The sequence below is a fragment of the Aedes aegypti genome, chromosome 1 (genome assembly GCF_002204515.2).
Source record: "Aedes aegypti strain LVP_AGWG chromosome 1, AaegL5.0 Primary Assembly, whole genome shotgun sequence".
In the NCBI taxonomy this organism is placed as follows: domain Eukaryota; kingdom Metazoa; phylum Arthropoda; class Insecta; order Diptera; family Culicidae; genus Aedes; species Aedes aegypti.
The window spans coordinates 16,488,354-16,499,139 of NC_035107.1; the positions used below are offsets into that span (position 1 = coordinate 16,488,354).

Sequence of the window (10,786 nt, forward strand, 5' to 3'; positions counted from 1 at the left end):
ATACATAAGATCCGAATCGAACCCAAGGTTCCTTTATAAACGCTCTTCTTCCTCCACCAAATGTTCAACACTACTCACCTCCAGTTTGACTTCTCCCTCTTTCCGGTTCATCCGCCGTACCTTCCTCCACAATGACCGTCAAGGTGCCCGTTTTCACAACCTTCGCATTCGGATGCGCCCTCAGATGTCGCTTCAAAGCGTTCGAGTCGTTCAGCTTCTTGCCCACGCAAAGCCGGCACTGGAACGGACTACCAACCGGGCCGTCATGGATTCGCATGTGGATGGTCAAGTTCCCTCGGAGGGCGAATGACTTCTTGCAGACGGTGCACTCGAAAGGTTTCTCACCGCTGTGCAAGAATTTGTGCGCCTTCAAGTGGTTCAATTGCCGAAAGGCCACATCGCACAGGTCACACTTGTAGGGCCGTTCGTTTGAATGCACCAAGCGGTGCGTTTTGAGCGAAGTCTCGTAGCCGAACTTCTTGTGACACAGGTTGCACTCGTACGGCTGCTCTTTGGTGTGACTTCGCAGATGCACCTTCAAGTGCGCCATTATTTTGAAATTCTTCCCGCAAAACGTGCAGGCTATTTTGGTGTCCGAATGAATCTGCTTGTGGTTCTTCAAGGACATCTTGCTCGAGTACTGTTTGTGGCACACGTCGCATTCCAGGGGTTCCGATTCCTGCCTTGTCTGGGCACCCTTCACATGTCGAGTGACGTGCAACTTGAGCAACTTGCTCGACTTGAATCGCTTCTGGCAAACCTCACATGAGTAGTTTCTCTCCTGGACGTGTGTGCTGTGATGCGCTTCTAGTACTGTCTTCTGAGAGAATTCCTTCCCGCAGAGATCACAAACGAAGGGTTTCTCCCCCAAGTGAGCACTCTTCACGTGCCTTCTCAAATTACGACTACTCTTGTAAGCATTTGGACATCTATGGCAGCGAAAGTTCCTCTCGCCGGTGTGAATCACCTCATGGCTTTGCAAATGCGCCCTTCGCGAAAACCACCGATCACATTCCTTGCACTGGTACCGAGCCTTCCCGTGACTCTTGATGTGCTGATAGAGATCCGTGCACTTCTCGAAACTTGACCCACATGTATCACAGTAGAAATTCTTATCTCGCTCGCCCGCACTCATCTCCGCCATGTGCGCCTTCACATCCTCCACCACTATTTCCGTCTGTTCATGTTCCTGCTCTTCATCGATCTCCGTCTCCTCAAGATATTCTTCGATCGTATACTTCACCGGGACAGCTTCGTACAGCAACTGCGCATCTTCCATCGCGTCCATGGATTCCTCTTGGACGATCGCTATAGCCACTTCCTCCTCCACATCCTCATCTTCCTCGTCGCCCGAATGTTCCATCACGAATCCCAGCGTGGAAGCTTCCTCATCATCCGGGGGATCCTCTTCATCTTTGTCATCCGAGGGTTGTTCTGTGCCTGCTCGCAGCACCTCCTGCAGTCTTTGTTCCGATGCTTCGCATCGCAGCAGGAATTCGTACGCCAAGTTCAGAGTGCCAACGCACTCGAGACAAATGCATCGCGGGAGAGAGTCTTCCGAGGAAATCTGCAATTGATGAAAATACAAACAGGTATTAATTTAACATAGATTACCGCCGTGCGGGGTGACATTGGGCCTAGGGGGTGACTTTGACCGCCTCTTTCGATGCATGTCATGGCTAGTAGGAGCGCCTATTGGCTATTTGTATTATGTATCCGGTAGAAATCAAGACCAACATTTATTTATAATTATTGTTTTCTCGGGCCCCGTGCGTCGCAGCTAATATGTGAATAGTGCGCTGTGTTCATAAAAATCGTAAGAATGCAGCGCCACACTGAAAAACTGATTTCAAAATCGCGCGAGTTGAGGCGCGTCGCGAGTCTCACTGGCGCGATCCGGTTTGGTGGCGGTGCGACAATAACGTATTCTAGAAGCTTGATACACTGTTTTCATTATTTGGTTGTTAGCTTGCCGTAAAAATGTTGGCCCAAAGTCACCCTTATGGACCAATGTCACCCCGCACGACGGTACTTCAAGTCCTTTCTATGAATCGTTCAAAAAGAGTTAAAAACACTGCTAATTAAAAATTGTTTCAAAAGCGGAATCTTATCTAAGCGTTATCTCTTTTCACGCGGACTCTTCTTGGTTGAAGCATTGAAAATCTTCCTTGATAATGAGCCCGACGGGCGTCATCCCGAATATGATGCAGACGACCTCTTTATAAACTGTTCGGTATGCGATTGCTATTCTTAAACGCGTGATCTTATACCTGTTTTTCTAACCGCTTTAGGTTTCTGTTCGTTCTAACCTTGTTCTTCTGTACCTCAGTATGAATTGCGCGACACTTGCCAGGAGCTTGAGTTTGCTGGCATTTGGCTTATTAACAGGCATATCCACGTGGCTAGTGTAAACTATGCCGTTCGCTCGATGTCGAATCCGTGTGGAAATGGTAGATGGTCCAGTGATATCTACTAATTAACTCACAGGTTTTTATGTGGTCCGAAGACCAGAAATGAATTGATTTATTCTGGCTGGACAGACTCCTTTTATAGGTCGATCCAGACCTCAAAACTGCTTAGTATACAAAGTATTGCCGGGGAACCTTGTGGAAGGTTCCTGGAGTGACTTTTGCTTAGATCATCATACGACAATCATCGGTCGTATCGATCGGTCCGTAAATCGAGCATTGAAATTGGTTTGCAACGTAAGCGTTGCGCTGTGAATGATAGCATGTTCTCGTATATTTATCTGAAATAGGCTCGCATTTGGCATTACACTAGCGAAGCTGAGCTTGTCATCGATTATTACCCCAAGATGCCTTAGGGATCGATTGGATTCTAAACGGGAAAAAAATCTGTGGTAAAAGCAACTATGTACTTTAACTGACTATGCCCTTTCTTAAAATAATCATGGAATTTCAGAACAAATTCCTATGTTTAAAGTACCTCCCACCACATTACTGGTACATTTGACAGCAACCATATTCATCAATCTGATTTCGACTACAGACATGGTAAAATCAAGCGCATTTCTGGTCTGCTCCGGTGCGAGCGCTAAACTTAACCCCCTAAAATGGTAGTTTTCCCGCACATTTTTTTTTGCGTCCGTTGCTCGCGACTATATCCAATAAACTTACGTGAGCTTTGTTTTATAAATTGCTTGATAAATTGCTGCTTAAGCGGATTTCCAATCGGCTCTCTTGCCCGCATTCACTATTGTCGCGCGCTCACCAAATTGGAACGCGCGTGCGGGACACGCGACGTGTGACTCGTTCCCGACATAACTGGCATAATGACATGTGTGGCGCTGCATTCTTACGATGTTTATGAACACAGCGCATTATTCAAATATTAGTCGCGACGCTTGGAGATTGAGAAAAAATATATTTGAAAAAAATGTTTGTCCTTATTTCTGTCGGATCCATAATATCTGTCTCTCTGTATCTCTCTCTCTAGTTGTTGAGAGAATGAAGTTAGTTTCCGAGATTCGAAAAGTCTACACTAATTTAAATCAATCAAATTCAAACAATAGACCAATCCAGTTGCCTGCGTAGTAGTGCAATGTTGACAAAATTTTCTTTGTTTGCTGTGAGAACTGTCACAACATTGCTTTTGTTTGCTGTGAGAATCCAAATATAAACAGAATTGCTGCAAAACAACCACTTCCTTGTTGGCCTGCTGTTGACCAAAAGCTCAATAACGTCAAACAAACATCGATACGTTTTCATTCTGAGGAAATCGACTTGTGTAAGATTGATTGTGCGTTGGTGTTCGTGGCAGTTTGCTTGGGGACCTCTATGCTGTGAATCCTCAAGCACAGTACGCAGCCCAATGAGTCAATTCTGCAAAGGGCCTAATCTGCGAATGCTTCAATATCAATATAAATTCTCTAACATTAGCAAACATTTTTCAAAAAAGTGATGAAAAAATATGATTTTTAGGGGCCATTCACATACAACGGCAATATCACAAAAAGTATAAGAGATAGAAAAATTGTGTCTTCGACAAAGTTGTTTCAAATTGCCAATTCTACAACTTTGCCGAAGACACTATATGTCTATCTAAATGTTTTGAAAAAATAGTTGTTCTATTTCAATGCTAGGTGGATTGATCACAAAACTTTTTGCATCAAAAGATGCGCTTTAATACACCAAGAAACTCCTCCGAGCAAACTATACCGCTAAAATCAACGGTTTGGGCGCTATTCAAAAAGCGCATGAAATCGAGAAAATAAAACACAGTGCCATGGACTATGGCCATGGGCAGCCACGCATTCTGCAAATCGTCATCAATTCGATCGACCCATCTTGCTCGGTGCGCACCACGTCTTCTTGCGCCAGTCGGATTGTTTTCAAGAATCATTTTCACCGGATTGTTATCCGACATTCTGGTGACATGCCTGACCCATCGCAAACTTCCTATTTTTGCGAGGTGGACGTTGGTTTGTTCTCCCAGCAGCTGGTGCAATGCATGGTTCATCCGCCTTCTCCACGTTCCGTCTTCCATCTGCTCTCCGTCGTAGATGGTCCTCAACACTTTCTGTCGAAACATCAGCGTCTCAGGATTTCGCTGCTGGTGTCGTTGTCGGCGGTCACCAGCTAACCCAAGTACACGAATCCTTCCACCACCTCGATTTCATCACCGTCAATATGAACTTGAGGCTCCATCCTTGGCTTGATAAAACCTCGCCAAAAATATTTCGCCAATTCACTCGGTTCATGGCCGCTTCTCTCCATCCTCGACTGCGACCCACGCTCTTTAGGTCCTGGTGCAGCTGGTCAAACCACCTAGCTCGCTGCGTCCCACGCCTTCTTGGTCCGACCGGATTCGTAGCGTACACCAACTTTACAAAGCTGTTGTCCGCCATTTTTGCAACATGCCCTGCTTAGCGTATCCTTCCACCTTTTGCCACCTTCTGGATATTGAGTTCGCCGTAGTCATGCGAGCTCTTGGTTCATTCTTCACCGCCATACGCCGTTCTCCTGCACGCCGCCGAAAATCATCCTTAGCACTCGGCGTTCGGAAACCCCAAGAGCTTTCAAGTCCTCCTCGAGCATAGTCCACGTCTCATGCCCATAGAGGACTACCGGTCATATGAGCGTTTTGTACATCGGTGCGGGGGTGAATCTTTCTTGACCGCAGTTTCTTCTGTAGCCCATAGTATGCACGACTTCCACTGATGATGCGCCTTCGTATTTCCTGACTAACATTGTTGTCAGCAAGGATCCGAGGTAGACAAACTCGTCCATCATCTCAAAGGTATCCTCGTCTATCGTGACACTTCTTCCTAGACGGGCCATGTCGCGCTCGGTTCCGCGTACCAGCATGCACTTTGTTTTTATTGAGGGACTCTCTTTCTGGATGGAGTGTTAGTTAGATGGAGTGATCTGCTATGAAAAATAACAAAGTGTGGCTGCTACGTTAGTAACGCTAGGATAGCGGGGCGATTGCTACTACGTTAACAGTTTTCGATGCATTCACCATCAGCTCGACTCTTGTTGCTTCGCGTTTTAGGCGGGTGAACAAATCTGCCATCGTTTCAAATTTTCTCCCAACAATATCCATGTCGTCCGCGAAGCAAACAAATTGTTCGGATCTCGTGAAAATCGTGCCTCGACTGTAAGTCCGGCTCTCCGTATGACATCTTCAAGCGCAATATTGAACAACAGGCACGAAAGTCCATCGCCCTGTCGTAGTCCCCGCCGAGACTCGAACGAACTGGAATGTTCGCCTGAAACCTTCACACAATTTTGCACACCTTCCATCGTCGCTCTTATCAGTGTCGTGAGCTTCCCGGGAAAGCTGTTCTCGTCAATGATATTCCATACCTCTACGTGGTCGATACTATCGTATGCCGCCTTGAAATCGATGAAAAGATGATGCGTTGTGTGCTGGAATTCACGTCATTTTTGGGCAACGAAGCCGGTTAGATTACTTCCCACGAACTCGTTTACTACAGGTGACAGACGACGGAAGATGATCTGGGATAATACTTTGTAGGCCGCATTTAGAATGGTGATCGCTCGAAAGTTCTCACAATCTAACTTGTCGCCTTTCTTGTAGATGGGGCATATTACTCCTTCCTTCAACTCCTACGGTGACTGTTTTGTTTCCCAGATTGTACCTATCAGCCGATGCAGACAAATGGCCAAACTCTCCGGGCCCATCTTCATGAGTTCAGATCCAATACCATCCTTACCAGCAGCTTTACTGTTCTTGAGCTATTAATCCTTAACCTCCATCAAAGTGGGGGTTGGTTGCTTTCCATCGCCTGCAGTACTGACGAAAGTATTTCCTCCGTTGTCCCGTCCTTCATTGCCTGTGTTCTCAGCGCCATTCAGGTGTTCGTCGAAGTGCTTCTTCCACATTTCGATCACCTCACGCTCGTGCGTTAAAATGCTCCCATCCTGCACATCACGGCTCGCGGCACCAAGCCGTTGCGGGATGCGATGAGTTTCGTACTTACGTGTTTCTTGAAACCGGCATAGCGGCGTTTTTTCTCCCGAAAGAGACGGATCTGCTGTTGCCGTTTTCGTCTATAACGTTCCACGTTCTGTCGGGTCCCTTGCTTTAGCATGACCGCCCGCGCTGCATTCTTCTCCTCCAGAATCTGCTTACATTCCTTGTCGAACCAATCGTTCCGTCGACTCCGTCCCACGTACCCGACGTTGCTCTCAGCTGCATTGTTGATGGCTGCTTTTACTGTTCTCAAACAGTCCTCAAGAGGGGCTCCATCCAGCTCACCCAATTCCGGTAATGCAGCCTTGAGGTGTTGTTGCGCGTATGCTGTTGCGACATCCGGTTGCTTAAGCCGCTCTAGGTCATACCGGGGCGGCTGCCGGTACCGTACGTTGTTAACGACGGAGAGTTTTGTTCGCAGTTTAACCATCACCAGATAGTGGTCAGAGTCGATGCTAGCGCCACGATAGATCCTGGCATCGGTAATGTCGGAGAAATGCCGTCCATCAATCAGAACGTGGTGATTTGAGATTTTGTCTGCTGTGGTGGTCTCCAGGTGTATCGGTATGGAAGGTTGTGCTGGAAGTAGGTGCTACGAATGGCTATATTCTTGGAGGCGGCGAAAAAAATTAGTCGTAAGCCGGTGGGCGCTGAACTTTCCAATAGTCGGTATGATTTCCTCCTCCTGGCCAACCTGAGCGTTTGAATCTCCTATGACGATTTTGACGTCGTGGCTTAGGCAACTGTCGTACTCGCGTTCAAGCTGCGCGTAAAAAGCGTCTTTATCACCATCAGTGCTTCCGGAGTGAGGGCTGTGTTTATTATGCTGAAATAGAAAAACCGGCCTTTGAGCCTCAACTTGCACATTCTCTCATTGATTGGCCACTACTAGTGCTGGAAAAGATCGCATCACGAAGCAGCTCACGAGTGTATACCAACGCATAACAAACATCACAGACTCGCGAACTGGCTAGGTGTGAGTAAGTCCGCACCCGCCTGCTCGGGAGAACATGTCAAAAGAAGTAGCAACAAGCTCGGAAACGCTTACTCGCGAGTAATCGAGCAAGTTGTGATTTATTATGGTTCTGACAGAGAAATAAATTGCATAACCATCAAGTCAACAGTAAACTACTAGTTTGTAGTCGAAAACCCTTGGAAACCATAAATCTTGGAGGGGAAGCAGCTGTATCCCCAAAAACACAATTTGACTCTGAAAAGCTACGAACACGTTTAGCTTCGGTTACTCTGGAGCACGACGGATGCGAGTAAACCAGCGCTCTGGTTTGGTTTTGTTTTTGGTCCAGTTCAGCAGGAATATTCGCCACTTTCCATCTCTGGCCACTACCCGATCGCGCGCCACTGAATATCACCCATCAATATAAAAGCTGTTCCCAGCTCGTGTGTGTTGCCGCAGCTCTGGTAGATGGTATGGTTACCTCTAAACGTTCGCACCATTGATCCCTTCCAACACACTTCCTGCAACGCTACGATGTCGAATCCGCGGTCCTTTAGCACGTCGGCGAGTATGCGTGTGCTTCCGATGAATTTGAGAGATTTACAGTACCACGTACCGAGCTTTTAATCGCTAGTCCCTTAGTCTTCGCCGATTGTCCTGGTTCGTATTATCTCGTTGATTATTCGTTGCTTGATTTTTTTTACGACTGGCTTGCAGGGCCTGACACCAACCCCCTAAATTTCCGGAGGACCATTCCCCCTAAATGTTCGGAGGACCATAGTACGCAGTTTAGCCACATACAAACAGACGTAACACTTAGAACAAACCTCCATCAAAATCATAGTCACGAGGACATGCACGCCCAATGTCAAAATCGGTTTGTTTGGCCGACAGGCCAACAGATGGCGGTAATGTGTAAACGTCAAACACGAACAAAAACGATGCGAGCGCTGCTGGTGGTGGATTGGCCACCTACCATATTTTTGAATCAACCGTTCTTCTTCTTATTGGCATTAAGGTCCTCACTGGGACAGATGAGCACTTCCACAGTTATTAACTGAGAGCTTTCTTTGCTAAAGTTGCCATTTTTGCGTTTGTATATCGTGTGGCAGGTACGATGATACCACAGACAAACAGACGTAACACTTAGAACAAATTTCGATCAAAATCATAGTCACGAGGACATGTGCGCCCAATGCTAAAATTATTGTATTTGGCCGACGGGCCAACAGATCGCGGTAGTGTGCAAACGTCAAACGCGAACAAAAACGATGCGAGCGCTGCGGGTGGCGGATTGGCCACCTACCATATTTTTGAATCGACCGTTAAAAAGGTGGTCGATGGACAATGATGAGAGTGTGACGTCTGTTTGTCTGTGATGATACTCTATGTCCAGGTGTTGCCAACACTGGAAGCAACTGATTATTTTGCTCGGATATCGTTGGCGCCATAGCAACCGGATAACAAATCTAAGTAAGCTGCTGGTGAAAAAATTAAAACTGAACGAAAAATTCAAGCGAGAAGAAAAACTTATCAAACAAGTTAAAATTAGTAAACTTAATGTTAAATTATTAAATTGGTAAAATCCTACAAATAGTATTTGTAGCAGCTGTAGCAGGTGAGTCCTTACGGTGGCCTTCAAGCTGTGGCCATTCCGTTCCGCCGACTGGATTTTACACCAGGGACGTCAAGGAAATTTCCATTACGAACAGATCCTGAACCGACCGGGATTCGAACCCAGATACCTTCAGCATGACTTTGCTTTGTAGCCGCGGACTCTAACCACTAGGCTAAGGAAGGCCCCAATCAACCGTTAAGAAGGTGGTCGATGAACAATGATGAAAGTGTGACGTCTGTTTGTCTGTGGTTTAGCTTAGAGTCCTTCTCTGGCACTCGGACGATGATCAGGGACATGGGGTACAGACGCTATTGTAAGGGTCGTGGGTTAAAATGCAGCCGGTCGAGGATCTTTTTGTAAAACATTTTTTCCATTCCCCAGGGCATATACTTTTAATATATTAAATACCAAATCTTAACTGCCGAATTTTAGAAAATTTGGACGACAACATCAATAACGAAGGACATAGGTGCTGTCTATTTCGGCAATGATAAACAGTTTATAAACATAAAAACTGTTACTGTTAACAGTTATCAGTTAACAGATAAACAGTTACTGTTTCCATTTAATGTCATCTTTGGAATAATCTTCTTTCTGGCGTTACGTCCCAACTGGAAGGGCAGAGCCTGCTTCTCAGCTTAGTGTTCTTATGAACACTTACATGTTTTAACTGAGAGCATTCTTTGCCAATTGACCATTTTTGCATGTGTATATCGTATGAGTATAATATTATTGTGCTAACAAGCGTTGATGTGAACTTTGAGCCCAATAGATTTTAGAACACCACCCATGACGAAGGGAACAAATCTCGCATAACTTATGATCTCGCCCTAAAAGCCACGTGGTTATGTGTAGCTCGTTGTTTTTAAGCAGTTGAATGGATTTACACGTTATTTAACAACGTTATAGTGAAAAAAAGATCATTCTCGACCTGCCAGTGGTGTTGGTTTGGTCATTTGCTCAGAAACAACGAGGTACACACGTAGTTACCAATGGCTTTTAGGGCGTTATCCCAGATTATGCGAGAAATCTCCCATAACTAATGATCTCGCCCCAAAAACCAATGGTTACCGAGTAAGTAGCACCTCGTTTCTAAGCAAATTATTGGACCAGGATGAAAACTATCACCACTGGTAGATAGTGGAGGATCTTCTTTCATCGTACCATTGTAAAATATCGTGTAAATCCATTCGTTTGCTCGGTAACAACAAGCTACACACTCAATTACCAGGGTTCATTCACATATTTCATAACGCCAAAAATGACCATTTTTGACACCCACCCACCCCCTCGTAACGCTTTTCGTATGGATGTTCTACAAATTTTGTATGAGCTGTAACATCATGGTGACACCCACCCACCCCCTCCAGCGTTAAGAAATTTGTAAATAAGCCCACCAATGGCTTGTAGGGCAAGATCACGAGTTATGCGAGCTCTCGATGTGAAAACGGTGCCCTGTACGAATATGAAGTTGAGCCACTGTAAGCCTGATACCTCAGCCAAGCACTTACCCGAATGGAGGTCAGGGTGGTCAGCTTATTGGCAACGGTTTCGTTAACCTGGCTGGTCAGATCACACAGATTCTGCTGGGACTCGCAAATGCGGCACATCGTTTGGAGAATGTCCATGTTTCCCGGGTGTTTTTCCGCTTCCTAATTCCATGGAACGACAGAACAAAGTACTGGTGCGGTCAAAGAAGACGACCGCGTTTTGTTTACTATCAATGAAGAGCTAATGAAATGGTTAGCATCTCT

The 10,786-nt window shown here is 46.0% G+C and overlaps 1 protein-coding gene across 1 annotated transcript; it reads right to left on the reverse strand.

The window, feature by feature from the left end:
• Positions 1-5: 5 nt before the first annotated feature.
• Positions 6-10,771, reverse strand: LOC5574718 (gastrula zinc finger protein XlCGF57.1). Its single transcript, XM_001655248.2, has 2 exons — positions 10,544-10,771; positions 6-1,567 (listed from the first exon to the last, which is right to left on the reverse strand). Exons 1-2 carry the CDS (start codon positions 10,658-10,660, stop codon positions 71-73), a joined length of 1,614 nt encoding a protein of 537 aa, XP_001655298.2. The 5' UTR covers positions 10,661-10,771; the 3' UTR covers positions 6-70.
• Positions 10,772-10,786: the final 15 nt, after the last annotated feature.

Bases quoted from the DNA above. Each gene is read 5' to 3' on its own strand.
- LOC5574718 (XM_001655248.2), bottom strand. From the start codon at position 10,660: ATGGACATTCTCCAAACGATGTGCCGCATTTGCGAGTCCCAGCAGAAT. The intron at 1,568-10,543 runs GTAAGTGCTTGG...CATCAATTGCAG, and splicing joins CCACCCTGACCTCCATTCGG to ATTTCCTCGGAAGACTCTCT.